The sequence below is a fragment of the Columba livia genome, chromosome 20 (genome assembly GCF_036013475.1).
Source record: "Columba livia isolate bColLiv1 breed racing homer chromosome 20, bColLiv1.pat.W.v2, whole genome shotgun sequence".
In the NCBI taxonomy this organism is placed as follows: Eukaryota; Metazoa; Chordata; class Aves; order Columbiformes; family Columbidae; genus Columba; species Columba livia.
The window spans coordinates 6,023,802-6,050,908 of record NC_088621.1 but is presented as its reverse complement, the minus strand read 5'-3'; the positions used below and the strand labels follow the sequence as shown (position 1 = coordinate 6,050,908).

Here is a 27,107-nt window from a genome sequence, read left to right as displayed (position 1 = left end):
ACGCTTTTGTATTTTTTTTTCAAGTCAGTCTCCTGTTTCTTGAAAGGGCTGTAGTTAAGATGCATGTGTGTGTTTGAGGCTGGAGTGGGCATTGCTGGATGTGGCCGCAGCTTTCATACTTGCTGGATCAAACCAGGGAGATAGATCCCACTGCAAATTTGCTGATGGTGATGATGCTGATGGTGAAGAAAACATGGAAATGCTCTTCCTTGCTCCACCCCAAATTACTGAGAATTTCTCCACACCTTGGGATGTGTTAATGGGTTTTTTTCCTAGCATGGAGGATGAATTAATGCTGATGGGCTTCCTCCAGGTCTCCACCTTCGCTCCAGCCCATCGTGGTGTGTGAAGGCAGGTCCTTACCTCAGGGAGCACCCTGAAACCTTCCCTGCTGCTCCTGTTTGCTTTGCTTCATGCCGCGACACGCCGGAGTGCTTTTCCTGCAGGGGAAGGACCCGCTGGCTGGTGTGTGTGGTGTCGCAATGTTTGTAGAGATCGGTCCTGCCTCCGGCTGCATCTCACCAGCCCTTTGGCTGCTGCTAGCTGTGGGCTCTGCAGCGTGACGGGACATGGATGCAGAAGGCTGGTGCTGGATGAAGTCTTGCTGTCAGGACATCTGCTCTGGCCTTCGAGAAGGGTCAGAGGAGCAGCCTGACTTCTGCTCCATGTACTGCTTTTTGGAGACAGGAGGATTCACGGATCCATCTGCACACCAGGGCTACTCCACACCTGCAGCTCTGCAGAGAAGCAGCAGATTGTTGTCCCTGTTTGTGTCCCCTTAGGAGGGAGCCAGGCATCCCTTCTGCTGTGGGACTGGAGGCTGAGGACAGGACAACCTCAAATCCTCTCCCATTTTTGGGTTTTTCTTTTCCTCCCTTGCTTGCCACGGTGTGTTTGCTAGGACTGTGTGCTGTGGGACTGCCTGAGCGTCACAAGTGGTGCCACCAGGGCTGGGGCTGAGCACAGTGTTGCTGGCAGAGATGGGGTGACTGTGCCACATCGCCCGCACCCCACGAGTCTGGGGGGTGTCCAGGGAAGATGGATCCACACCCTGAGCCATGCAGTCAGTCTCACTGGGTACCCTGGCTGAAAATCCTGTGTCACAAGGGTCCTTTTCTCTGGGGGAGCCCAGCAGGACACACCAGATGCAGACTCCTCCAGCCAGCCTGCGGAATTGCTGGGATTCTTGCCTTTCCTCCCCCAAAATGACACGGGCTGATCCATCTGCCATCAGTAGCTGGCGCCAGGGAGGTGACAGGGTCCACTGACACAGCAAGAAGCCCCCCCAGCTCATGAGAGACACCATTTCACTCCCAAGGGGTGAGAACATCCCTCGTAGATTTAGGTTTTGCAGAAGTACCTGGGTGCTGGGGCAGCTCTGCAAGGCCTGGCTTAGGGAGGGAGTCCCCGACATTCCCAGCAGTGCCCACACACTCCTGTAGTTATTTGCTTAAAGCCCCAGCTCCTGGAGTGACGCCACCCATGGAGGAGCTCGCCTTTTGCTGAAGACATTGCTGTCACGGGCAATTCATGAAGAAGTTTGCAAGGGAGCACAGTGCGGAGAAAAAGGCAGGTATGCAAATAAAATACCCTTGTGCTTTTGTTTTTGTTTTGTTTTTATCCAGAAGGAGGTTTTGGAGAGAGGACTGATAGATTTGTGCTGTGCACATTGCATGTTGTGGGGCTTCCCAGCTCCCACCAAGGGGTGGTACGAGTGCTCCAGCAAAAGGAGACCCCAGGGAGGGGGTCCTTGCAGGGACCCCTCTGGCCCCAACCTTTGGAGGTGACAAGACCCCTCTGGCTGCACCAGGGCTATGAGTTCGGTTGTACCAAGCCCTGAAGATGCATCTTGTAGGGCCCCCATGTCAACCCACCTGTGGTGGAGCTGGGTGCAGGGATGGTGGAGAGGGGACAAATTCCCCCTCTGTAGGGGTTGTGAACAACTCGGGATGCTGAAGAGCTACTCTCTTACCCCCGCCCTCCCCAGAGCCAGGGACCCTGGGGGAAAACCCACTCGGAGGGGTTGGGGCAGGAGGAACAGGGCTGCAGGCAGTAGAATGGGCCCTGAAGGGTTAATGGGGAGTGTTTGCAGCCGGTCCCTTGTCACCAAGGAGAAGGGAACAGCACTTGGGAAGGAAACAAAACACCCACTGCCCAGGAGGGCGATTTCCTTTTCAACTGCGAAGGGCTCCAGTGCTGGGACAGTGTCACCAGTGTCACTGTCCTGGGTGGCAGAGAGCAAGTGGCACCGGGTGAGTGTGGCTGATGGGGGGTGGGCTAGGGACACAGCCTGGGGCAGCTCCCCGTGACCACATCACCTGTGTCCCCATCACCCCTTTTCCTCCACTTCCTCCCAGTCTTATGGCAAAATGTGGGGGACACCGTGTGCCACTGTGCGGAGCATCCGTCCCTATGGGTCCAGTGAGCAGTACCTCTACGCCATGAAGGAGGACTTGGCCGAGTGGCTGAAGGAGCTGTATGGCCTGGACATTGAGGTGGGCACCTTCATGGAGGTGCTGGAGACGGGGGCCGTGCTCTGCTCCCATGCCAACAACGTCACCCACGAGGCTGGGGAGTTCGCCCGTGCCTGCCCCGACGTGGCCCGTCACCTCCGCCTGCCCGCTGCCAGAGTCGCCTGCAACCCCGTGGCACAGCCAGGCACCTTCCAGGCCAGGGACAACGTCTCCAACTTCATCCAGTGGTGCAGGAAGGAGATGGATATTAAAGGTAAGACACTGGGCTCCAGCTGCCCTGTGTCCCCATGTTCAATTCCCCTCCAGCTGCTCCTGACATCACACCGGGTTCTTTCCCTTGTGTCCCCCGAATTCAGTGCCACCCCAGTGCTGGGCAGCACCGTCCCTGAGCTGGGATTTCTTGCACAAGCTCCTCTGGGCTCGGCAGCAGCTTTGCAGGGTGCTGGCATGTGGTGGGCGTGTTTGCTTGGGTGCAAATATGCGCTGGGGGCGATGGAAATGGAAAGGGTATACGCTGCAGCATGGCCATGCACAGCACCGTCTTGGCTGTAGGGGCATCAGGAGAGGTGCTGGCTCTGAGCAAGGGGTCTGTCACCATGTCCCCACCACTGGTGTGTGCCCGGGAAGAACATGGGCATGGAGTGACATCCTCAGCGCATCCAGCTGCTGAAGTTTGTGATTTGGAATGCCATGAAACAGCCATAACACCCTTGCTGGTAGACGCTCAAGGGAAAGGCTCTTCTTCCACAAATTTATCCCAGCCCTTGTTGGACCCAGTCATATTTCTATCAGGATAGCTCCAGGAAATAACATCCCTTCAGGCGGGTTTTAACGCCACCTGTGCCCCCCGTCCCCTTCATTCCCATCCCCACATGTCCACTCTGGCTCAGTCCACCCCTCTGCTGCCCCAGACGTTCTGATGTTCGAGACAGAGGACCTGGTGCTGAGGAAGAATGAGAAGAACTTCGTGCTGTGCCTGCTGGAGCTGGCACGCCGTGCTGCCCGCTTCGGCATGCGCGCTCCGACCCTCGTGCAGATGGAGGAGGAGATCGAGGAGGAGATCCGCCAGGAGCTGGACCTGCCACACGCAGACAGACCCCTGTCTCGTCCCCCCCGAAAACCACGGGACCTCCACAACCTCGACCAGATGGTATGAATGGGCATGGAGCGGGATGGGAATGAAGATGGGGATGAAGGTGGGGGTGGCTGCCCCAGGAGCCTTCCCAGGAACCCTGGTGAGGACCCATCCCTTCTGCCCGCAGGTCCAGCACCTGGTGAGCCGCTGTACCTGCCCCATCCAGTTCCCCATGATCAAGATATCAGAAGGGAAGTACCGCGTGGGAGACTCCGACACTCTCATCTTTGTCCGGGTGAGTCTGCTTCCCCCTGTACTTTCGGGGCACAGGCACCAGGAATCCTTCTCTGCTCCCATGAAGCCTCTTCCATAATCCAGCTCCCAAAATGGGGCCAATGTGGGGTTTTTGACCATTATGCCCCAAGCAAGGAAGCTCATCCCTGCAGTACATGTTTGCATGGATGTAACCACCCACATGTATGGGACAAAGCCCCCTGTCCCACGCCAGACCAGAGCCAGGCCTTACACAGCAATAGGAGCACAGGGATGCTCTGTCTCTGCCTGGATCTGTCCCTAAGCCTGGCCTTCCTGGGCTCAGCACAACGTGGTGGAGAGGGGTCTTCCCAAAAGGCTCCCTGCCCTCCTTGAGGTGATGAAACATGCCCATTGGGATGGCAGCAAGAGCTGCCTGTCTCGGTGCCCTGTCTCGGTGGCACTGAGCTGCAGATGAAAATGTCCTTTGAGAGACCCGGTGGCACTTAGAGCAAGCCTGCGGCTTGCTCAGCTTTAAAATAAGTGAGGAAGGGGGGTATCCTATGGGTGCAGCTCTTACAGTTCACGGCATCCCGTGCAGATCCTGCGAGAGCACATCATGGTGCGGGTCGGGGGCGGCTGGGACACGCTGGAGCACTACCTGGACAAGCACGACCCGTGTCGCTGCACCTCGCTCTGTGAGTCCCCGTGTCCCCAAACCCCGTGGCTCTGCCCCATCGCTGGGGTGGGGGGGATGTCCCTCCTGGGTCTCAGTACTTTTGGAGGTGTTTGCAGGTGTGGAAGGCTTCCTTAATGCGATGCCTTGTTGCTTTGCTGGGAGGTGCCTGGATTTGAGGAGTCTCTGGCTTTGGTGGCCACTAGAGGTCACAGCAGACTTTTGGAAGGAGCCAGACCCCAAAAGTCCGTTTGCAGGGAGCGCAGGTTTGCACCAGTATCCCCAGGGGGCTGGATGCTGAGCATGGGCTGGGTGGGCTGCACGTGGGGTTGGGTGCAATGAATAGGGGTGCTGATTCACCCCGTTTTCCCCGCAGCTCATAAACAAGCCTGGAAAAGCAAGAGCCCCCAGCAGCCAGTGCAACACGAGATCCATCTGTGCTCGGCCCCACAGACCTGCGGCCAGCCCCAGCCCCGACTGCTGGTCAGCCGCTCACAGAGCCCCCTGCCCCCTGTCACCTGGGGGTCCCGTGTCCCCTCTGGCCCCCGCTCCCCTGCCACCCCCTCGCTGGGTGACAGCCCTCGCCGGGAGCCAGCACGGCCCCAGAGGGTCCCTTTGGGCAGGTAAGCAGTGCAGAGATGCTTCAGGTCCCAAGTTTCATAGCAGTTTATCTCCCATCCCTGAATGTTTTCCCCTCCCTTCCAGAGCTGCCCAGCACCAGGCAGGATGGAGGGGGCACACAGCAGCTCCCCAGCCTCTCTCTGTTCTCTCTCCTTGCAGGACACAGGAGTCACCAGCCACCCTTTCAGGGAGGCAGCCGCCACCGTCCGTGTCACCCACTCGACCCAGCTCCCACGGCTGTAGGGCGATGTGCCGGGCACCCACCCCTTCCCGGCTGGTCCCCCGCACACAGGACAGTGTGGGGGTCCCCAAGGCGCTGTGTGGGAGCACCCCAGGGAAAACTCCTATGGCATCGATGCGGGGACGGTCCCCAGCACCCAGCAGCCGGCTGACCTCTGCACCTCCAAAAAGCACCCAGCAAGGAGGCAAATTGTCGGTGGTGGCTGCCAAACCACAGGACAGGGAGGTCCCTGCTGCAGCAACACCCCGTGCCCCCAGCCCCATCAAGGTCCGTGCCCCCTCCCCGCACCGGGATTCCCGGGGAGACTCACAGAACTGGAAAAGCCCACAGGAAGGGAGACAGGGAGCCCTTGGCTGCAGCCAATTGCCCTCACCCCAAAATTCCTCCAGCCAGCTTCTGAAACAGAACAGCAGCATTAAACCTCCCACCAAAGCCAGCCCAGCTATCGACCGGGCCCCCACCCCTCTGGCCCATTTTGCAAATGGGTGCAAGGGCTGTGATGCTGGGAGGGTTCCCCAGGGGACCCAGAGATGCCACCCGGCCACCAGCCCACAGACTGGGGGTGTCAATGGCTCCAAGGGGCCAGCAGACGAACCAGAGGGAGCCTGTGGCCCCGGTGGGGGGTGCGAGAGGCTCCAGGGGTGCTGGGGCCAAATGCGGCCCCCTGGCTACAGCAAGGTGGTGGAGGAGCTCTCCCATGGGTGGCAGCCCCTGCGTCCTGTGGGGCTGGGCAGCTGGGTCCCCAAAACACCCCCACAAACCATCCCGCAGCCCACTGCCCCCCTAGTCGGAGGGGAGGCTGAGGGGTCTGGAGTGAGGGGTCAGACCCCGCGGGGAGCCAGGGCCAGCAACGTCCCCAAGCCTCGTCGGTGCCTGAAGAAACCCGAGCGTGTGCCCTCCATCTATAAGCTGAAGCTGCGGCCCAAGGCACGTCCCCGGCGGGACCACAGACCGGGAAAGAGCCCCTCGCGCATCCCTCGCCCTGCCATCCACCATGGTCAGCATTGCCCCCCACGACCCTCCAGGCACCCCCAGCCTGGCCGTGTGCACTCTGGGGCCAAGGACTCGCCAGTCGACAGCGGCGCCTGGCTGACCGAGGATGATGAGGAGGCGTGGGTCTGACCCCCACCCCCAGTTTCGGCAGGGATGGACCCCTCACTTGTCTGAAGGTGGGAGCGATGCTGAAGCCGGAGCTGTGGTGCCTGGGGTCAGCATGATAGATTTGCTTCTGGGTGACCTGGGAGTCCCCTCTTTGCTCTTCAGAACTGTATCACCTTTCCAGAGGTATTATATTTTGGACTGGTAATTGTCTTCATAAACAGGCATTCTCATACTGGTTTGGGTGGAAAAATCCAGCTCCAAATCAAGAGAATGGGGCACTTTTTTGCAGGGAAGAGGGGTGCAGCTGGCCCCTATCTGATATCCAAGCGTGCAAACCATCTTGTACCTTGATCTTCCTCATCTGTATAATGGGACTAACGATCCATGTGTCTTACAGCACCAAAGCCTTGATGAGTGCTTGAGTCACTCAGGTCAGAGGACTCACCGGAGGTGACACTTACTGAGCCCCACGGGCTTCTTTATGGCCAGAGGTGGGACACCTGGGTGGAGCAGGTGGTCACCTTGGTGGCGATGGTCAGGTTGATGGATGTCACCAAGGTCTGCAGCCATGGACCTGGCAATATTGTTTATGCAATAGAGATGTACCAAAGTTCCTCTGTTTCAGAATCATTTCTGTGTGGGTTGGGAGGGGGATAGGATAATCCTGCTGAGGGGTGATGGCTGGTGAAGAGACTTAGCATTGCCAGTCTGCTGTCTGTGTGCTCAGCAAACACCCCTGCGAGAGTCCCGCGGGGACCAGACGTGCTCCATTGTCCAAGAGAGGATGAAGCCAGACCCACAGCCCTGCAGAGGAGCAGCAAGGGTGAGCGCCATGCCCTTGGAGATGCAAAACCTGCTCGTAAAAACACTCATTTTGCAGGGAAGAAACAAACTCCCCCAACCCAGCCCATTGCCTCCCACTGTGAGAGCGGCAGTGGGGCGGTGAGCAATCCGGCACCACGGGCAAAGAGCAGCCAGGCGGGTACAGAAAAAGGGGGACAGACCTGATTTTTAATTTGATTTCAAATAAAGGGGTGCAGGGCATTACAGGCTGTGTACACACCTCAGGAATCTCTGACAAGAAGTCAAGGAGGGGAAAGGAAAGCCAAGTCCAGGCAACCGGGACGCTCATCGGGGCAGGAGGAGGAGGAGGAGGAGACGGAAACATCCTTGCCAGGGCTGGACCCAACCCAGGCATCACCTCCTGTGGCACCATGCACATGGGGGCAGGAACCCAGCACTGCCCTGGGGACAGCAGTGGGGACATCCTCAGCCTCTCCCAAGCTCAGGAACACATTCTTTTTTAGCGGGACCAGGGTGGCATTGGGTGAGTAGTAGCACTGTGTAGTAAGGGTGTGAGTAGGGGCAAGGTGTGGGTTGCTTGAGGCTGCTGCTGTGCTCCTGGCTGCTCTGATCCCCGCCAGCCTGGCCACGCACTGGACCTCCCTGCCTCAGTTTCCCTTACTGCACCCAGCGGGTGCCACCACCTGCCCCTTCCTGGGCTCTTGGGAAAGTAGCTCTTTATAGCCCTCTGTTTTTCGGGAGCTGGGAAATGCTGTCGAAGCAGTGAGAGTTATTATTACTAATATAACTTTCTCTGTCTATAAAGTACAATAGAATATAACAATTATATTTATAACCTTTTTTTTTTCAAAATACTAAATAGATGCTATAAAAACCTGTAACTAATTGTGCTATAAACTGTAGGCTACAGGGTTATAACAAACAATGTATTGGCTAAGTCGTTGATATGTGTACATCAAAGCACTTCATAAATGCTTTATTATTAGCATTTACCAAGGTTTTTCCTTCTCAAACAATTTGGAGGGAGAAAGCTAGCCAGAGACCAATAACGTGGACTTACACATGTTAATAAATCCTCACGAGATGAGGCTGGGGTGGAGGGGTGGTAGGCTTGCCGTGAAGGCGAGGGATGGTGATGGGTGCTGCTGCCGGGGCTCTGAGACACACCTGTGTCCCTCCATTGTCTTTTCTCTCTCTTTTTTTTTCCTTTTTAAAAATTTTTGGGGCGAGCAAGGGGAATGGGGTTCCATTCCTGAAGGGGCTGCTGGGAGTGGAAAAGGAAGAGTGAGGTTGACCCCCCGCCAAGCCCCGTGGCATTTAGACTGCAGGCCAGCGCATGGCCCCAGTGATGGGGCGGTGAAATGCTCCGAGATGGAGCTCAGCTGGACCTACACCTGATAGAAAGTGTTACCGAGAGCTTCTGTTGGATGGAAACCCAGCCGTGGGGGGAGAGATGGGACTGGCACCTCTTTGCTTTACTGCTGAATCCCTGCAGCCCAGAAATCACTGAGATGGTTTTGCTGGGGGATGGACCAGCCTCAGATCCTGCTTCGGGGGGTGAGGATGGTGTTTGCCCATGTCTCGCAGGGAGCAGCCAAGAAGGAGGAACCAAGACTCCCTCGGTCTCCTGCTCACCCATCAGCAGCCCGATACCATTTCCTAACGTGGGCTGCACTTTGCCACCCACCCCGCAGGACAAGACACAGGTGAGCTGCAAGTCTGGTTTAGAAACAAGCGGAAAGATTAAAAGAAAAAGGCGGGGGGGTGGGGGGCTCACTTTTCTATTAGGGATGTGCACAGAGGAAAAAAATAAAAGAAAAAAGGAAATGCAACTGGAAATGCAACTCCAGCTCCCTATTGCTTCGGAGGCTGCCTTGGCACCGCCACTGTCTCCTGGGCATGGAGGTGAGCGTGGCCGTGGGGCAGCCCGGCGTGGGTCAGACCCACCTCGCGGCACCGCTGGCGGTTGCGATGGCACGGGGCGGGCTGCCTGCCTGCCCAGGGGATGCCGCGGGTTTGGGTCGGAGCTGTGCAAAGCCGGTCGCCCACGGAGCCCGGGATGCGAGGTAGTGGAGGGGTGACCTGCCCGGCAAGGAGCGCCTGGGGATTTTTTGGTGTTCGACAGGCTGGTGGGGAGGAGAAGCCTTCCTTGGCTTCACCGGAGCAGACAGGGAACTCGAAGCCCTGGGTAAGCAGCACTCGGCACCCCAGGAGGATGTAAGGGGCAGGATGGGGGCTTGATTTATTATTTTTTTCCCCCTTTCTTGCTTTTATCCGGAAATTCTGCCTGGAAATCCAACTGAGCCAAGCCAGAAGAGAGCCCGTGTAAGCTGGCCTCTTGCTGAAGGCTGCTCTGCCCTCCGAGGGGAGAAATCCCAGCTATGCAGGGAAAAAAACTGGACTTTTATCTCTGCTCTGCCCTGGGGATGGAGCCACCTCAATCGCATCGGGCCACAGGCGCTGGGCAATTTCCTTCCAGGGACAGGAGATGGCAGCAGCAAGAATTGCCCCTGCGATGCTGGAGCAGGAGCTGGCGAGGACGGAGCCGACAGCCAAGCTCTGGGCACTGTCTGGGGTGTCTCCTCCACCCTGCTGTGCCATGTGGCGATTCAGGCACGGCAGAGACACAAACCCCCAGGACAACTTTGGCCACAAGCACCAGAGGCTCAGGGAGGGCTGGGGGTTCAGCTGAGTCCTCCCTCAACCCTCACTACCTCCAGGCCACCAGTGGCCACCGCATCACCCTGCCCTGCACCACCCAAGGTGCACTGTCCCCAGATGTCACCGCAGGGTGCCAGCACTGGTCGGGGAGCAAACCCCGGGGTGTCTTTGGCACAGCCCCAGCTGCAGCATCACCCTCTTGGCGAGCAGGGACACCAGCGCTGGCCGGGGAGATGCGGTCCCCCAGGACAGGGTGTGGGGATGGTCCGTTGGGGCAGGGGGGCTCACATAATGGTGCATCGGTTCCTGCGCAGGGCCCCCTGGAAGCGGATGGTGGTGTGGACGTGCTTGCAGCGGGCACAGCCCACGCTCTTGAGGAGCTCGCTGAAGAGCAGGAGGATGTGCCAGTTGTACTTGGCCGAGCACTCGATGTAGCCGCACTTCCACGTCTTCTTCACCAGGTTGGAGACGTTCCAGCGTGGGATCACCCGGCCCCGCTGCAGGTCCCGCTTGTTGCCCACGATGATGATGGGCGTCTCCGAAGTGCCGATGACCCTGGGGAGGGCAGGCGGTAAGGGAGGACAGAAGGGGATGGGGTACAGAGTAATGATCAACCAGCCCACGGACCCCAATCTGTCCCAAATTGGCTCTTGGCTTTGGCTTAATGGGAGGCACATATCTCCTCTTGGCCTGTCCCTTGTCCCTCTTTGTGGCCAGCCATCCACCATGCCAGACACAGGGATGGCTGCTCTCACCCACAGGAGATACCTGCCCAGCACCCTTCTCCTTCTGCCTTCAGGTCCTGATTTACTTTTGCTTTTGGGCTCCCAGCCCTGCAAAGGGGCTTTATTCCAGTCTCTAATATCTCACAGAATCATAGAATAGTTTGAGTTGGAAAGGACTTCCTAAGGTCACCCAGTGCCACGAGCAGGGACATCTTCACCAGCTCAGGTTGCTCAGAGCCCCGTCCAGCCTGGCCTGGGATGTCTCCAGGGATGATTCATCCACCACCTCTCTGGGCAACCTGGGCCAGGCTCTCACCACCCTCAGGGACAGCAATTTCTTCCTCATGTTTAACCTGAATGTCCCCTCTTTCAGTTTAAAACCATCACCCCTTGTCCTGTTGTAACAGGCCCTGCTGAAAAGTCTGTCCCCATCTTTCTTATCAGCTCCTTCTCTGATGCCAAGAGCCAGGGAGCACCAGGTTGAGCTGTACCACCCACGTGGAGCCCTGCGGGGATGCCCCCCTTGGCAAAGTGTGTCCCTACCTCGTTTCCAGGATCTGCTGGCGGATGGTTTTGATGTACTCGAAGCTGTCAAAGCAACAGATGTCATAGACCAGGATGTAGGCATGGACGCTCCGGAGCCCCCTGCAACACACGTCCGCCCACTCCTGCAAGGTGCAGAGAGGGATCAATCCTGACTCAGCCCCGTTGCTGTGCCCAGGGGACGCCCCGCATCGCTGTGGGGCCGAGCACACCAAGAAGGCTGCTGTCCTGGGAGGTAGTGAGGGGGCTGCATCCCCCCCAGCCCTGACACCCAGCACCCAGCTCACCCGACCCATCCCTGCAATGGCTGCATCTGCCCCCCGTGCCCCTTCAGCCACCCCCACATCTCCAGAGATCCCTTGTGCCCCTCGTTAACCCAGAGGAGAGAGAACGGGATTTCTCAGCCCCAATTCCAGGTTCCAGCCTGCCTTGGATGTAAAAGCTTCACCCCCAGAGCTGCTAATTGGGTGTGTTAATTAGTGAGGCACCCTGTGTTTTGGGCAGGGTGGGTGAGGAGGGTGCTGGGGGCTGAGTGGGGCTCAGCCTGGCCCTGACCCTCATTGCTGAGGGTGATGGACCAGCAGCTCCATGGGTCAGAGGTGGAAGGTGACAGCAGGGCTATTTGGAGGGGACATGGGGACAGGAGGGCAGCTGTGGCTGCTCGGGAGGGGAGTCTGCAAGGGTGAGATCAGGAGCTGGGGCAGAAGCAGTTGAGCGTGGCCTGTCCACAGCCAAAATTCAGAGCTGTAAGAAATACATGTTAGGAAAGCTTTGGGTATCCAGGAATAGCAGTATTTTTTCTCCATGCTATAGGAGTGAAAATCTGCCCCAATTCAGGCCATTTCCCACCCCCAACAGTGGTGTTGCAGCTGCAGTGACACCAGGAATCACAGCCCATGGCAGGCAGCACCGCAAACCCTGAGTGCGGCTGGAGAGAACGATGCACCAGGGAGGAAAGGAATCGCTTCTCCCCAAGCAAACCTCTTCAGCACCGTGAATCAGCCCTTTCTGAGTTCATCATCAGAATGAGGCAAAACGGGAAGATGTAGGACTGAAGAAAAGTGGGAAAAGGGAAGTTTTGGGGGGCAGGTTGTTGTCCATCGCAGCCCACAGCACGGGAAGGAGCTGGGAGGGAGCAGCACGACACAAGCCCCTCGCCGCAGGGAGGAGATGCTGTGCAGCTCCTCGGTGTCAGAGCTGCAGGCAAATGAAGTGGCAGTGTCCCAGGTTACTCTGAGTCCTGATACAGCTGAGAGGTTAAGAATTTGCAGCTATTCCAGCACACTGGGGTGCAGCACGCTCCGGCGCCGTGATGTTGGGATGGTTTTCCCTTTGCAGGGCAGGTTTCCCAGGATGCTCGGGGCTGGAGGAGGCTCGTGCTCTGCATCCCGCCTGGACGCGTGCAGGAGCAGGATGCTGGGGAGCCACCAGCTCCGGCTCCTCTCCCAGGACATCACCACAGAGATGCTGCTCCTGGGCACAGAGCAGAGCCCAGTGATGCTTCCCAGCAGGCAGAGCCACATTCCCCACCATAGCCCTCTCCTTTCCCCTTGGAGCCAACCCCCCGACCACCCTGGAAACCTCCATCTGTTCCCACCAACCGCCTCCTCTTGAGCACAGCGAGGCAGGGAGTTAATCGAGCATGTTAGCGTCGGCTGCTGTGTCAATAAATTACCCTTTGCTATTTTGGGCTGTCTCTCGCACTGACCTTTAATTCCCTGCACATGCCGATTAATTTTTAAACCTCCTCCTCGCCCCCGGAGTGCTCACTTTTCCTCCTGTCTGATGGCACAGGGGAAACCTGGAGCACTACAAGGGCCCTGTAACCCTGTCTCTGTTGGGCATGGGAGCAATATAATATGAATTAAAAATATAAGAGAGCCCAGCTCCAAGCAAGGTGCTACCACTGGTGGCATTGCCCTCCAGCATGGCTGTGACCACAGCTCCTTTCCCTGCAGCAGTGGCACAACTTGTGTCCCCAGGATGGGGCCATGGCATGAGCTTAAAATCTTCTTTTTCCCCATTAAAGCCCCCCAAAGTGGCCAGCACCAGTGGCAAGGCTTTCCAACCCCCTTGCTGCCTTTTGGGGCTGTTTTGGCAGAGCCTGAGAGCACTGGGGTTTGAGGAAGAACTGGTGGGTTCGGTGTCCCAGGGACAAGCCCAGGCAGTGTTGGGAGGTGACGGCCACCCCAGGAGGGGACAAGCAGCCTTGCTTCACCTGGCTCAGGCAGTGGTTGCATTGGGGGCTCTCCAGGAACGCCACATTTTCACTTGAATGCTCTGGCCGCACTACCCCAGCCCTTCGCTGGCCCCGACTCTGACAGCGATGAAACTGGATCCCAGTGCTCTGGGATCCACCACCCAGCTGGACAAGAGTGGGTTGCTGTCCTTCCTTCATTTGCCATCATTTTAGGCGAAAAAGCTGCAAAACACACTTCATCCTGGGCCAGTTCAGCTGGTGGCCATGATGATGCAATCCCTTGCACCAGCAGAAGGAGAAACATCCCCTGATGAGGAGGAACTGGGACCCCACAGGGTTATACAGCAAAACCCCACCACCCCGTCACTCGAGACCCCCCAACATGGGGGTCCACGGGCACAGAGCTGGGTGCACCCCTACCTGCAGGGTGTTGACGGGGAAGGCGGTGATGGGGGGAAAGTCCATGATCTGCAGGTCGTGGACGTGGCCGTTCATGACGACGGCGGGCAGGTAGACGCGGCGGGCCGTGGTGGGCACGCAGACCTCGCTGAACTCGTTGTAGAGGAACTGCCGGACTATGGCACTCTTGCCCACGCCCTGGGCTCCCAGGACAGCGATCTTGAACGTTGCCACCATGCCGCCACACGCTGGCCGCTGCCCTGGTGCTGCCCCCCTGGCGCCGAGGCTGCATATTCCCGCGCAGGGGGCCTCAGCCCCATTCAGAATGCATCTCCCCTCTGGGACAGCCTGTCACTGCAAGGCCAAGGAGAAGTCAGTCAGACCCTGGAGACATCCTGGCAGACCTCGCTGTTGCTTCGGGTGATATTTTTTTCCAAGCAGGAAGCCATGGAAAAGGGTTGTGTCTGTCCTCTGGGAGCAGGAGCATCCCCCAGGGCTGGGTGATGTCCCCAGCCAAGGACTCAGCACTGCAAGACCCCAGGGTCCCCTCAGAGGCTCCTACCAAAGAGAGTGAGGATTTAAGTAACCTTTGTCCTAGGAAGGTTCTCATGGCCACATTCAGCCTTTTTGGTACAGGAGGAACGAAACGTCTGGGAAAAGAACCATCTGCGGCTCAAGGTTTTGCCCAGCCCAGCAGCAGCAGGATCCTGGGCTGTGCTGGGGACTTGTCCTATCGCACCTGTGGGGACTGTCACCAGCTGCTCCATCCTGGTGCTGCCCTGATCTGGGAAATCCATCTTCCCTATGCTTAGACAGACAGAATTGCCTTTTGCTGGGGCGGGGAGGGTGAGGGGGGGATTGCTCTGTGCCTGGGAGCGACAGCTTTAAAGTTTAATTTCAGGCTTTGAGCGGTTTGGCAATTAACTTGATGGAGGCTAATTTCCGAGCCAGCTGACAGGGTGAGCCCGCGAGCTGCCGGCACACACGCCGAGCTGAGGGGTCCCAAGGCAGGGCCACGCATGGGGGGGACACGGTGTGATAACCCAAGTCCAAGGAGCACAAACACCTGCTGGCACCTGGTTCGCGACCAGGAGCTGTGGTGGAAACAGCAAAGGTGTGGGGCCAAGTCCCATTTTTGCTCACTCCCATCACTAGGAAGAAGCTTGTGCTTATCCCAAAGTGTAGATGCTTTTATCAATTTGAGATACTTTGGTCTGTTTTCCCTGAAAACCATCCTTAAAGCACAGGGCAGCAGTCCATGAGGTGGCGGAAAGTGGCAGGTTCAAACTGCCCTGTCCTGCCTGTTTGATGGAGGTTATTTGCCCTGGGGAAAGCCCGGCCATCAAGGTCCCCTGCGGTCCCCCAAGCTCATGGCTCACACCACCCTCAGCCTCCTCACACAAGGGCTGGGGGACCAGCCTTGGGGACAGCAGGGAGGGTGTGTGCCCAGGGCCAGGGGACATGGCACACTGTGCCACTGGGACTGTCCCCTCCGGTGCTGACTGCCCTTGGGGACCCACTCACCCCAGCCAAGGCAGCAGGAGCATTTCTGAGCTACACACATGGAAACAGGGTGTGGGGGGGAAAGAGCCCCCAAACCCAGCACTGCTGGGGTCTTCCTCCACCAGCAGAAAGCTCTGTCATTGCAGGTCCCGGGGGAACACTCTGCTGCAGGGACAATGTCGTCCCCACAAACCTTCCTCCTCGCAGAAGCAACCCCAGCTCCTCTGCGGGGCTGGAGGGTGATGGAGTGACCCAGCCAGAGACCCAGCACCTGCGGGGCTGCCCTGAACTGTGGAGCAGGCTGAGCATCCCCCTCCACCCCAAAAAGCCTGTTCCCCTCCTGGCTGGCACACAGGGGCTATGCATGGGGCAAGCTGGCTCACGGGCCCCAGAAAGTGGGCTTGCACCCCAAAGCATCAGAGGCCAACCTCACAGCTCCCAGCCCACGAGCATCTCACGCCAGCATGCCACCGTGGGAAACTGAGGCACAGAGATGGGATGCAGCCAGAGCGGCCCCATGGAGGGGTAGCAGAGTGGAGAGCAGCCAGGGGCCCCAGATACTCAGCACAAGGCCAAGCCCAGCTGGTCGCAGGGCCGGGTGGAGGCTCGCAGGCTGCTCCCAGCAAGGATGCCCCAGCCCCCGGCGCGACCTTGGGCACCCCATTGCCACCCGCACCCCGAGACGCCGAGGGCAGCAGGAGGAACAAACCCCGATCCCGCGGGGTGGGGGTGGCAGCATCCCCCAGCCCGCACCCCGCATCCCGCCCCGAACCTCCCGGGGGTTGCTCTCGCCGCGGCGGCAGCGCAGCATCCCCGACACCGGCCCGCGGGGGGATGCTGCGGCTGGAGGAGGTCGGCGGGTACCGAGGGGACACACGCACCCCTAGGCCGGCGGCGCGGGGAGGAGCGAGGAGCAACCGACGCTCAACTTTCGCTGGGGAACCCCCCAGCCCCGACCCCCCCGCCTTGGCAACTTTACCCCCCGTCCGTCCCCCCGCTCCCCATCGGGGTCCCCTCCTACCTTGCAGCGGCGGCCCGGGCCAGCAGCGCCCCGGCGGGCGGCGGAGCCATGCGGCGAGCCCGGTGCGGGGCGGGCGGCCCCGCTGCAGAGCCCCGGCCCGGCCGGCCCGGCCCGGCCCCCGCCCGCCGCGGCGCTACCGAGGGGCCGGGCGGCGACGACGGCGGCGGCGGCGGGGGGCGCCGGGCGGGGAGCGCGGCCGCTGCTGGGCAGCGAAGCCCGGGCAGGACACGGAGGGAAAGCAGGCGGTGGCCGGGGATGGAGGCAGGCGGTGCTCAGGCAGCGAGGCAGGCAGCGCCCGGGGGGAATGGAGGCAGCGCCCGGGGAGGGATGCTGGGGATGCCCGGGGAGGGATGCAGGGGGTGCCCTGGGAGGGATGCAGGCAGCGCCCGGGAAAAGAGGGAGGGAATGCCCAGACCGAGTCGCAGGAAGCCAGGAGGGACACCAGCTTCTCCCGGGGCTCTGGGGAGGTGCCGATAGGAAAAGACCCTCCCATGTCCCCCCTGCAGTGTGCGGGGTGCAACACTGTCACCTCTTCCCTCCCCGGTGCCAACCAGCACCTATGCCTTCATACCCGCCCCGTGGAGCCCCCTAGGGCCAGACCCCTTTGTGGAGGACGGCAGAACCCCTCCCAGGGAGCCTTTCCCTCCTCCGACACCGCTGCTTGGTGTGGTCTTGGGAACATCCCTTCACCCCGTTGCTGTGTGAGCCCACGGACCAGCTGGCAGGGCCGGGATATCTCTGTGCCCACTGTCACCAAGGGTGCTCTCAGTTCAGGGTGGTGCCAGGCCCCACCAAAGGAGGAACATTTCTGTTGCAGCATCTGCATTTTTGGGACACCCCACACCAAGCATTTACCTGCATGCTGGATGGTGAGGAAGATGGTGGTTGCACCTCCAGGGAGCATGGTCCAGGTCCCAGCAACAGGCTGCTGATGGACTCCCTGTGCCTCTCTGCTCCTCAGCATGAAACCAATGAACACCAGGGTGTCTCCGTGGGTCTGGTTGTGATGACACAGGCTTGGCTGAGCCCGAACACCAGCCATGGCGTGGACAGGCTCCCCCAGCCTCATCCACACCTTTGGCTGGGGAAAGCATCATCTCAATGGTGAGGCAGGGGTATAAGTGGAAACACATTGCCATGTCCTTCCTGGGGGAAAAGGGGATGTCAGACACAGCCCCAAAGCTCAGGGGACAAGGGCAGCGGGCAAAACGTGGGACAGTCTCTGTGCCATCTGCACCAAGGCTGGGGCTGAGCTCAGTACCAGGCAATGGGAGCCAAAACCCCTTTTCTGTGTCTCACTTTTCACCCAGACTCTCAGAGATTTCGGGTTTATTTCCCTGCAGAGCTGCCTGATGCTCACAGCTAGAGAAATATTTAAGTGTCCCTGGGGGTTATTACCAGCCCAAGATGCTATTCTTCTTCCACAGCTCCCTAGCCCGCATCACCATAAATCAGCCCTGAGCCCTGGAATATTTCTGGGAGAGGGTAGGGATCGCGGCTGCACGTGAACCCTGCTGCACAATTCAGGCTCCAGCCTCGGGGCTATTTTTAGCAGTTCCCTCTGAGATGCTTTTCACTTGCAGTTTTATTTGTGAAATTTAATATACGAGGCAAGGGGGAGGGGAGCGGGGCTGGATCCTGGCACGTTCCTACTGGCTGGGAGGCTTATCCCAGCCTCAGCGACAGGCAACTGACACAAACCTAAAATCATCCGTCAAGGCGCTCTTGTGTCCTCTACCACAGCCTCCAAAATCCTTGGGCAAATCCTTGCCTCTCCCCATGCTGCACCATGGACTTGGGGACCTGCTGTCTCCCACTGCTGGTACTGGTGTGGGGCAGGATGTGTGTGAGGCCGGCAGGAGCAGCGGGGTCCTGGGGAGCCCTCCCAGCACAGCAAGGCTGGCCTCATCTCCAGCCAGAGCAGCAAGGAGTAACCTGGGAGGTCCCTGCCCCACAGTTGGAGCCTCAGGAACAGGGATGGCCATGGGGACCATCCAGCCCCACTGCAGCTCCCAGCCCGGAGCATCAACTGTGTCCCCTGAGCTCCCAGCACCAGAGGCTAACGATGCCACTGAAGCAAACAGAGTCTGCCTAGTACAGCAGGGCCTGGGGTTGCCGTGTCCCCATTTACAGGGCATAAGCAAGTACAGACTGATTTCTCCCCAAGGAGCCCCTGGCACAACCACGGGAGGGATAAACCTTTCCCTTTGCCACAAGACATGAAAGGGGCAGTGGCCGACATGGCCTAGCCCTGAGCATCTCACAGCAGCATTTGTTCCTGCTGGGCCAAACACTGCCCCAGGCTCTGCCATGGAGTGAGCAGATCCACAGTGGGGAATGGGCATCCCATCCCATCCCATCCCCAGGGGCTGGGTGTGCAGCCCATCCCAGGCACACCAGGGCTGCGTGAACAGACATCACAGCAACACCAGTAACACCAGACCAGCCTGTCACTGTTAATACTTGACACATACACCAGTTTCTAATGCAAAACCATCCCTGGGCAGTGCACCAAAGGTTGATACAGTCAGTACCTGCCACCCCTGGTCCTCAGGCCGTAGACGTTATCAAGTCTTCAAGTGCTGCTAAGCCAGAGCTGGGCAGGGGAGGAGATTTGCTCTGTGGGAGAGCAGCACCTCCCAAACCTTCTGCTTGTGTCAATGCATTTCTGGCCACTTTGAGGGCTGAGTTTGGTGCTGCTTGAGCTTGGCTCTGGCCCAGTGTGGAGGTTTTGCAGCCAAACCCATCCTGCCTGAGACAGGACAAACAAGGGTAAAGCTCTCTGCAAGATGCCAGCACTGGTCCAGAGCAATCCAAACGCATCACTGACTCATATGGAAAGGTCACATTACACACAGCCCACCTGGGGCCCAAAATGGGCTAAATGGGAACACCCATCTTCCTCCCACTCCTCAGAGGCTGTCCATGCCAAGGTACCAGTGTCCCCTGCAAACCAGGGTCCTTTTTCTGCCGCCCTTCAAGATGAGAAGACAGCAGCAGCCTGAGGCAGAGGACCATGGGTACTTGCTACCTGCTCACCATGCAAGTCCTAGAAGCTGTTTTGGGGGACCTCTGCTGTAGAAGAGAAGTGGATGGTGAAAAGAGGAGGACTAAAGGGCTCCCAGAAAGTGAACAGTCCAACAAACCCAGGCTTCAGCCCTGCTCCGGCAGACAGGGGCCGAAGCAGGGGAATCGGATCCTCCCCAGCCCCACAGAGCCACACACAGCCACAGCGTCATGGAAATGAGTTTATTGACACAGACGGCAGGTAAAGCCTGAAGAGCAACACAAATACGCGAACACTCGAACGAGCGGCATGGTGGGAGAGGAGGGTGAAACGCCACCGACCGGGCCCTGGCCCTGCCCTGCAGCACAGAGACACCCACACGCCCGAAAAGCTGGGAAGGAATTTGGCAAGAGAAGGGGATGCTCAGCATCCCCTCCCTGCATCGAAGCTACACCAGCTGTTTAGTGGAGGGAGGCTTCAGTGTTTGCTCCCGGACCCTCTAACATCTCCCCCTGCCCCAACACAGCATCACACTCAGTGCCGCCAGTGCTTCATTAATGGCTCTGTTAATGATTTTTGTGGTGACCCCTGCAAGTTCCTGGGGCAAATCACCTCCCAGCACACATGGGCAGGGCTCAAGGGATGGATTGCTCCAGCTCTGCCCTACTTTTCCCCAGCCAGAGCACAGGGGTTCCTACAGAGAGACCTCACCTTCCTCAGGGTCCCACAGCTCCCATGCCCTGCTCGAGTCTCTCTCAGGGCACTGTGACCTTTTCCCAGCACTGGCTTCTTGGTTGCAGCCAGCGCCAAAGCCTTGATGAACCATCTCCCACCATAAAACATTTACTGACTTTAAATGTGGCATCTAAGAAGACAACATGGGGGTTGCTATGCAGAAGAGCTTTGCTTGCTGGGGAGGAGGTGGTGTCAAAGCATGCTGGGGAGGGCAAAGCTGCTCTGGTTAGTGGCTTGGTTTAAGCAGGACAAGCTATGGATGGAGCAAGGACATGCAAGAGGCTTTGCTTTCACTGCTGCTGTCACAGCACTTAGTGGTTGCAATGTGGCGAGTCCACAGGCATGGACTGGCAGGGGAACGGTCCTGGCCCTAAGGACAGGTAGGAAATGAGGGACCAGGGGCTGCTCGGGACAGGGGGTAAGAGCAAGAACTGGCCTGTTACCATTCACCAAGCTGCAAATGGAAAAAACGCTTCCACGACCTGCTCGACTCTCAGCCCAGCTGGGACCTGAAGTCCCCGGGAAGGGTGCAAGCACCACCAAACCCAAACCATCCCCCATGGTGCCACAGCCACGGGTTTAGGGGGCAGCAGTGGAACAGGGAGAGCCACCCTGCTCCCCAGGACACTCCAGCAGCAGTGCCTCTCCACAAGGACACGGCTGATGCCCACAGCCCCGGCGGAAAAGCGGCACTGCCATGTTCGGATTTACCACCAGCAGCCCCGGGGATCAGCACAGCACTGGGGGAACTGGCACAGCTCGGGGACGGCTGAGAAGGCAGTCTGGCCATAGCAGGCATGGAAAGAACAAGAAGAGGGGCTGCAGATGGGTGAGGATGCAGAGAGCACACCTGGAGCTCTGGCAAGAGCCTTCTGCTCTAGGAGGGGGCTTGTTTCCTTCGTTCCATCCGCTCCCATCCCATTACCAACCTTGCTCCTCCCCACGCAAGAGCAGCTTCGCTTCTCAGATCAGCAGCTAATGAGCCAGGGAGATGGTCGGAGTGAAAACACACCATCAAAAGCAGAGCTGAGTCTGCCAGCACAAGTGTAATTAAAAAAACCCCTCTCTTTAGGGCTCCATCCGCCTCCACGGAGCGAAGCGATGGCTCTGTTCCTGCTTCCCCGAGGCCACACTCACCCTGCTAGAGCCTGACGTCCCTGCAGGGCTCCCAATACTTCCTTGGAATCACCTTCCCTTTAAGCCAATTACAATAGAAAAACTCAAAAAAAATGTATAAAAATATAAAATAAAGTGCAGTGTATGTTTTCAACACTCTTGCCTTCTTTTAATGAGCTGACGTGTGGTTTGTTTTGTTTTTTCTTTCAATGAGCGGTATTTTACAAAATCATAACTACGCCTAAAGCCATTTAGAAAACACTGAACATTGGCACAAAATGGAGAAGCCCACAAGAACGGACGAGTGAGGGGAGAGGGGGACGTGAGAGTAGTTGAAGCAGTGGTTACAAACTCCATGGACGCTAAAAATATCAAAGGGGTTTTGTTCCCTATCATCGTTAGCACGTGGATACTAATTGCTACCTTGTTTAATCAGTGCCTTTGACTGAAATCCTACACATGAATACAGCTGCTTCCAGTTAAGAGTGCTTTTCCCCGCGCCAGTGGTGAAGGAGGATTTGGGGACCCCTTTCTCCCCGCTCCTTCTGCAGGGTGAGGCACAGGCTGATGTCCTGTTAGTTTTTCAAGATGGCATCGTAGGCCTGGTAGATGTACTGGGACACTTCGGGAGCTCGGCACTTCAGGGAGAGCTGTGGAGAGGAGAGGAGAGGTTAGCGGTGGTGCAAAGGAAGGCGGGAGCTTTCTGGCATCTCCACAAACGCAACTGGAAACCTCTGACCTACAGCACGGACCGGACAGATCATGCTCGTGGCTGATGACACTCACCCGGAGCATTTCTCCTGGGTACTGCTTTGTCACCAAACTGCCTTTTCAGAGCTTGCTACAAGCAGGAGGAGGTATATGAAAGCAAACTGCCATGGTGGGGTTCCCACATTCCTCTTTAACAAATCTGGGTGCCCCTGCGGGCATGAAGACCAGGGACTTGCCTGCCATCATGTTGTAAATCACAGCGCTAAACCTGGGAGCCTCTAATGATTTCCAGCTCAGCCCTGATGGACACAAACTTGGCTGTCACTCCTCTCTAAAGCAAGAGTCAGGCTGACACTAGGCTTGCGGCACCAATCCTTGTGCAAACACTGTAAATCACCTTCCAATGCTTGCTTTCACCCTGTGGGTCCCCACACCATGGATTTCTCTTTAAACGCTTGGAACAGTTTCCACCAGGAGATAAATCCTCTAATACCAGACACACAGGTCCTCAGAAGGGGAGCAAAGTCCAAGAGAACAGCTGTATGGGCGCATGATGCAGGACATAGAGCACCTTCCCACCAGCTCCAGACTGACGCCAGCACGAGGCCAAAGAGGCTCTGACATCCAGACAGCCGGTCTCCACCGCAGGAACGCGGCTGGGCATAAATCTCTCCTTGTTTATGAGCGGGGGAAAGGCGTCCTGGCACTGCTTTCTCGCTAATGTCTCTTGGCTTTATCTCCGGGTAACCTTGGCAAGTAACTGCGCATTGCTGAGTGGGCATCATCCCAAGCTCGCTGGTAACAGAGCAGCGTAATTGTTGTTTCTCACTTTTTCTTTTCCAGTTCAGTGGGCATTCCTAAACCCCCAGTGAAATTAGCAAGATTTTCCCCCAAAACAGGCACAATTAGGCAAAGCAGGGAGAAAGGGCTCTGCATGTGAGGAGAGTTACAAGGATCCCAGCCCTCACCGTGTAGTTCGGGTTCCCCGGCTGAATGCGAAGCTCGGCCAAGATCCAGATGCCGTTGGTGAGTTTCAGAGACTGATAGAGCATGTCCTGACCCTCCACATTCCTCTTGGCGATGGTGTAGACATTGTTGTTCTGCAGTTTGCTGGAGACGGTGTCTTCAGAGAGAAGGAAGAAGAAAAAACATCTGTTAATTCAGATTCATCATCTGCAGAGACAGCAGAGCCCAGAGGAACATTCCCAAGATGCAAGTGCACAAGGAAACGCTGACTTCTGTCCCAGATTTTTCCCTGGGGACAGGAACAGACATGACACAAGGAGAAAAAATTCTAATTTGCTTCCATGGACACAGCTCTTTCCTTCCAGCCTGTGATCCCTTGTGAAGTATTTGCCCATCTTGCACTTACTGCTCACTGCTCTGGGTCACTCTGGATTTGCTGCCTTTATCAAGGCGAGTCTGCAGCTCAGAGGGTAAGAGGTCTCTGCTCTACCCAAAACCCCCAAAAAGCCCCAAGCAGGATAACCTGGAGGCAGCCAAAAGTCAGAAGATGAAGGTGGAGAAGAATAAAGATCCCTGTAGGAGGCTCACTTGGGTGCCTGGTTCTGAGGTCTCATCCCAACCAAAGCAGCTCCATCCTGCTCCCCCTCTCTCCTGCACAGATACTTCTGCCCAAACCAAGGTAGTAAAAATCCTTGCCTTTTTAAAATTTTTTTAAAGCAATCACTTGAAAAGGTAAAAACCCATAGACATCTGTCTCTAGACATCACAGGGCTGTGATACAGTTTTAACAGACGGCACAACCTTAGCACTCGCAGGAGATGTGTGATTTCAACTGCAGACCTGTGCGGATGTAACCACGACACACGTTATTTCTAAGGGACCTTTCAGAGAAACGAGACCAGAAGCAAATCTGCAGAACACGAAGACGCAGAACAGCGGCCTCTGGATGCCAAGGGGTTTCTCAGCACAGCACACAGAGCAAAAGGGGCACATTCACGCTTTGGGTGGAAGGCACAGGGAAGGGGACTCCGCACCTGAGAAGCATCACTGGCAAATTCCCATTCCTGGTGCACAGCAAAAAAATCTCATAGGATTAAAGAATCATTTTGGTTGGTAGAGACCCTTAAGATCATTTGAGTCCAACCATAACTTAACTTTGGCACTAAACCATGTCCCTAAGAACCTCATCTACGTGTCTTTTAAACCCCTCCAGGGATGGTGACTCAACTGCTTCTCTGGGCAACCTGTTCCAATGCTTCACAACCCTCCTGTGAAGAAATTTTTTCCTAATATCTAATCTGAACTCCTTGAAGCTCTTTGCTGGGCCTGGGAAGGAACACCCTGTCCATGCTGGGCCATTCATTACCAGCAGGTCGGGCACTTTCGACAGAAAATAAGGGAGAGAAGTGGCCTTAAACCAATTTGCACTGAAAGCCAAGAGACTGGGAACGCAGAATCCATTTCAAGGAGTGTGAAGAGCAGGATGGCGACAGAGAAGCGGCACAAAGTGACCGTGGAGCTCTAATTCATCCCCACACCTACAAACACTGAGATCCACTGGCACCCGTGCTGGATCTGAGAATAGACACATGTCTGTGCTGGTGCGCAGAGGGACTGGAGAAGGGACAAGACAGTTTGATAATGCACCAGGGAATGGTAAAAGCAGGAAAGAAAGTGCTCCACAAATCCATGGGCTGATGCAGAGACCCGGACCCGCTGGCTCTCCCCAGGGAAGGACTGACGACCAGCTGCTCCCAGACCCTTCACTCATGGTGGGGCTGAACCTCTTTGCTCTCCAGGCTTCAGAGCAGCTGTGCACAGGTCGAGGAGGGTTCAGCCATCCAGCTACCTAGAAGCACTCGGATTTAGGTTTCCTCTCTTCTCCAGTTACTATGGAAACTGGCAGATATAAGTAACTAATGAGATCCTTTGCTTAAAAACCCTCATTCCCTCTGTCTCCTCCTCCCACCGCTCCTACTCCTCTCTACAACAAACTCACCCAGATTAGGGACATGCAGAGCCATCCCCTGCTCACAGGGACATCCCCCATGAGGAATGAAGCCCAAACTCCCACCTCCCTGTACCCCCCCGCCAGCAAGAGCATCCTTCAGGGCATTGCAAAGGCACAGAGCGCAACGTAAGAGCTGAGAGAGCGCGGTGCTGTTTCCAAGGGACCTCGGGATTAAATGTGATGATGTTTGTTCAGTTTTAACAGGCTGAGGTTAAACCTCACTGGTCTGAAGCCCCTCTGGACACATGTCCTGGAAGTGGAATACTGGTAAGGGTTCAAGACATTCCCCAGAAATCTTTACTTCTGCCAGGAACAGTCTTCCCCTGCACCGTGGGATGCTGTCAGAGCAAAGACATTCCCCAGGGAGCGCAGGTGCGGGGTCGGAAGCAAGGCTGCAAGTGGAAAGCTGTAATTTTGGCAGCTGTGGGGCTTCTACACCATCAGGGGGTGTGAGGGCATGCAGGGGAGTGCTCCCACCCCCTGGGGAGCTGCTGCTTTGGGGGCACAGTGGGTGAGATGGGGCTGCAGAGCAGCTGCTCTTATGGCAAAGCCTTCAACCATGTGATGGCACCTCTTGCAATTTAAACAGCTGCTGCCTCTGCTGAGGGGCAGATTTCCAGTGCTTGTAGGGAGGGAAACTGAGGCAGGGCAAACTCCTAGGAATACCTGTTTACCACTCCCTTGTCTGACCCCAGTTGCCCCCTGAAAAGTGCAAGAAACCCTACAAAACGTTCCCTGTCTCAGCCAGACATCTGGAATGACCATAAACAGGCTGGAAAGCTGATGCTTAGCTCACCCAGCTCCTCCTGCCCCCTCTCTCAGCACAGATTTGGGGAACACACCCCCTCTCCCTGCAGGGAGCAGCTCCCATCCCTCCTGTGCTCCCGAGTGTCAGGATTTTAGATTTTGGAGATGGGGCAGAGTTGCTAAGCAACAGTGCCAGGCTGTGCCTGGCTGAAGGCAGGATGGCTAATGCCATGTGACAGCGCAGCCTTTGCAAAAAAAAACCAAAACCAAGCCAAAAAGGGAGATATTTGCTGGGATCAGGGAGCTGAGCCCCGTCCTGACACAGCTGCTGGCTTCCCAGTGAGCGCAGCCCCCACCGAAGCCCCGGGCTGTGCTGAGCCGCGGTGCCGGGCACGCGTCTCCCCGCGCACGGGGATGTGGTGACTCTGTGAACCAGAGCCACCCAGTCCTGCTGCAACATGGAACCGTTTCCATCTGACCTTGCTAAGGAACTTTCCGCAGGGCTTTTCCTTTTGGCTCAGCGCTTATTCTCCAAACCCTTCTGGAGCACACTGTAAGGACACAAAAAGATGTCCCCATCACCAGCACCAGGGAAGCCACTGACATCAGTCCAACTTTCAGGGCTTTTTGTTTCTTTTTCCTTTAAAATAGAATTCTCTACCCTACCTTAGGCCAACAACTAATCAGCACACAGGGAAAGACCGGCACACAGGGTAGAACAGCTGAGCAAGGTCTCCTCCAGTTCTTTCCAACAGCACTTTCTTTCTAGGTAAGCAAAGGACATGCTTAAACCTTCTGCTCATACAGCTTCAGAACTTCACTTCCAAACTCAAACAGCCAAGATGACCAATTGGCAACAACAAGGACACGCACAACTCGGAATCAACACCGACAATATTTCTTTTTTGAACTTAGACCTTCATGTAATTTTGCAACAAGCATTAAATATCAGGAAGTAAAATTGAATCCCAATCTTTTGTGCAGTGGTAGCTGAAAATCGCCCCGCATCATTTCTGGTAACACCTGAATGGTTCTGAGCATCCAGCCAAGAACTGAATTCAAATACCAAGAGTATCTGCAAACTCTGATCCAGTCCTGTCTGGGGACATTTTGGTCAGTATTACAACAGTACATTCATTTCCAAGACATGTAATATGCATGGGTTCTATAAGTTATTAAATGATCAGGATACTGGATTTGCACATATAGGAAAAAAAACCCCAAACAACAACCTAAACAGGAAAGCTTGCATATGATTTTGCCTCTGGTTGTTCCAGCAAGAAAATCCAATTTCTCTTTGTTCTAGCATTAGCAAATTACTTCAGGGAGGAAAAAACACAGTGACCACTGCATACCAATAAAGCCATATTCAACTCCAAACACTAAAGCTGTCCTTTCACACCAAATTGTGGATCAGCAACAAGCAAGCAAAACCAAAGTGCCTAGAACTGCTGAGCAGCACAGCAACTAATTACCTCCTGCTTAATGGCACTGAATCTCCATGTGCAAGTCAGCCTG

At 56.7% G+C, this 27,107-nt stretch overlaps 3 protein-coding genes across 12 annotated transcripts in view; 1 reads left to right on the top strand and 2 right to left on the bottom strand.

Annotated features, from left to right (window-relative positions):
* Positions 1-114: 114 nt before the first annotated feature.
* Positions 115-7,051, top strand: GAS2L2 (growth arrest specific 2 like 2). Of its 2 annotated transcripts, XM_005502100.3 has the most exons (7): positions 115-2,252; positions 2,358-2,727; positions 3,386-3,624; positions 3,737-3,844; positions 4,403-4,499; positions 4,854-5,100; positions 5,258-7,051. In XM_005502100.3, exons 1-7 carry the CDS (start codon positions 1,815-1,817, stop codon positions 6,459-6,461), a joined length of 2,703 nt encoding a protein of 900 aa, XP_005502157.2. In that variant the 5' UTR covers positions 115-1,814; the 3' UTR covers positions 6,462-7,051. The 2 variants fall into 2 exon arrangements, with proteins under 2 accessions (XP_005502157.2, XP_064892528.1); XM_065036456.1 differs by lacking the exon at positions 115-2,252 and having other exon boundaries at positions 2,271-2,727.
* Positions 7,052-7,423: 372 nt separating this feature from the next.
* Positions 7,424-17,279, bottom strand: RASL10B (RAS like family 10 member B). 4 transcript variants are annotated; one of them, XM_021287040.2, is made up of 4 exons: positions 17,152-17,279; positions 13,794-14,126; positions 11,174-11,218; positions 7,424-10,460 (listed from the first exon to the last, which is right to left on the bottom strand). In XM_021287040.2, the coding sequence occupies exons 2-4, from the start codon at positions 14,007-14,009 to the stop codon at positions 10,026-10,028; spliced, it is 696 nt and encodes a 231-aa protein (XP_021142715.2). In that variant the 5' UTR covers positions 14,010-14,126; positions 17,152-17,279; the 3' UTR covers positions 7,424-10,025. The 4 variants fall into 4 exon arrangements, with proteins under 4 accessions (XP_021142715.2, XP_064892556.1, XP_064892554.1 ...); XM_065036484.1 differs by lacking the exon at positions 17,152-17,279 and adding an exon at positions 16,868-16,886; XM_065036482.1 differs by lacking the exon at positions 17,152-17,279 and adding an exon at positions 16,297-16,859.
* A 2,252-nt stretch (positions 17,280-19,531) lies between these two features.
* Positions 19,532-27,107, bottom strand: part of AP2B1 (adaptor related protein complex 2 subunit beta 1) — a 74,825-nt gene continuing 67,249 nt past the window's right edge. For all 6 annotated transcript variants that reach the window (XM_065036446.1, XM_065036449.1, XM_065036444.1 and 3 more), the window contains 2 exons: positions 22,834-22,988; positions 19,532-21,804 (listed from right to left, as the gene is read on the bottom strand). In XM_065036446.1, coding sequence (XP_064892518.1) covers positions 21,730-21,804; positions 22,834-22,988 — 230 coding nt within the window. In that variant the 3' untranslated portion in view covers positions 19,532-21,729. The remainder of the gene's footprint in view (positions 21,805-22,833; positions 22,989-27,107) is intronic.

What these genes read in the sequence shown, in the direction of transcription:
- GAS2L2 (XM_005502100.3), top strand. Translation starts at nt 1,815, where the DNA reads ATGAGTTCGGTTGTACCAAGCCCTGAAGATGCATCTTGTAGGGCCCCC. An exon ending in ACACTCTCATCTTTGTCCGG is followed by an intron (nt 3,845 to 4,402) that starts GTGAGTCTGCTT and finishes CATCCCGTGCAG; the next exon opens with ATCCTGCGAGAGCACATCAT. An exon ending in CAGAGGGTCCCTTTGGGCAG is followed by an intron (nt 5,101 to 5,257) that starts GTAAGCAGTGCA and finishes CTCTCCTTGCAG; the next exon opens with GACACAGGAGTCACCAGCCA.
- RASL10B (XM_021287040.2), bottom strand. Translation starts at nt 14,009, where the DNA reads ATGGTGGCAACGTTCAAGATCGCTGTCCTGGGAGCCCAGGGCGTGGGC. An exon ending in TCCCCGTCAACACCCTGCAG is followed by an intron (nt 11,219 to 13,793) that starts GTAGGGGTGCAC and finishes TTGCTTTGACAG; the next exon opens with CTTCGAGTACATCAAAACCA. An exon ending in CAGCAGATCCTGGAAACGAG is followed by an intron (nt 10,461 to 11,173) that starts GTAGGGACACAC and finishes TGCCCTCCCCAG; the next exon opens with GGTCATCGGCACTTCGGAGA.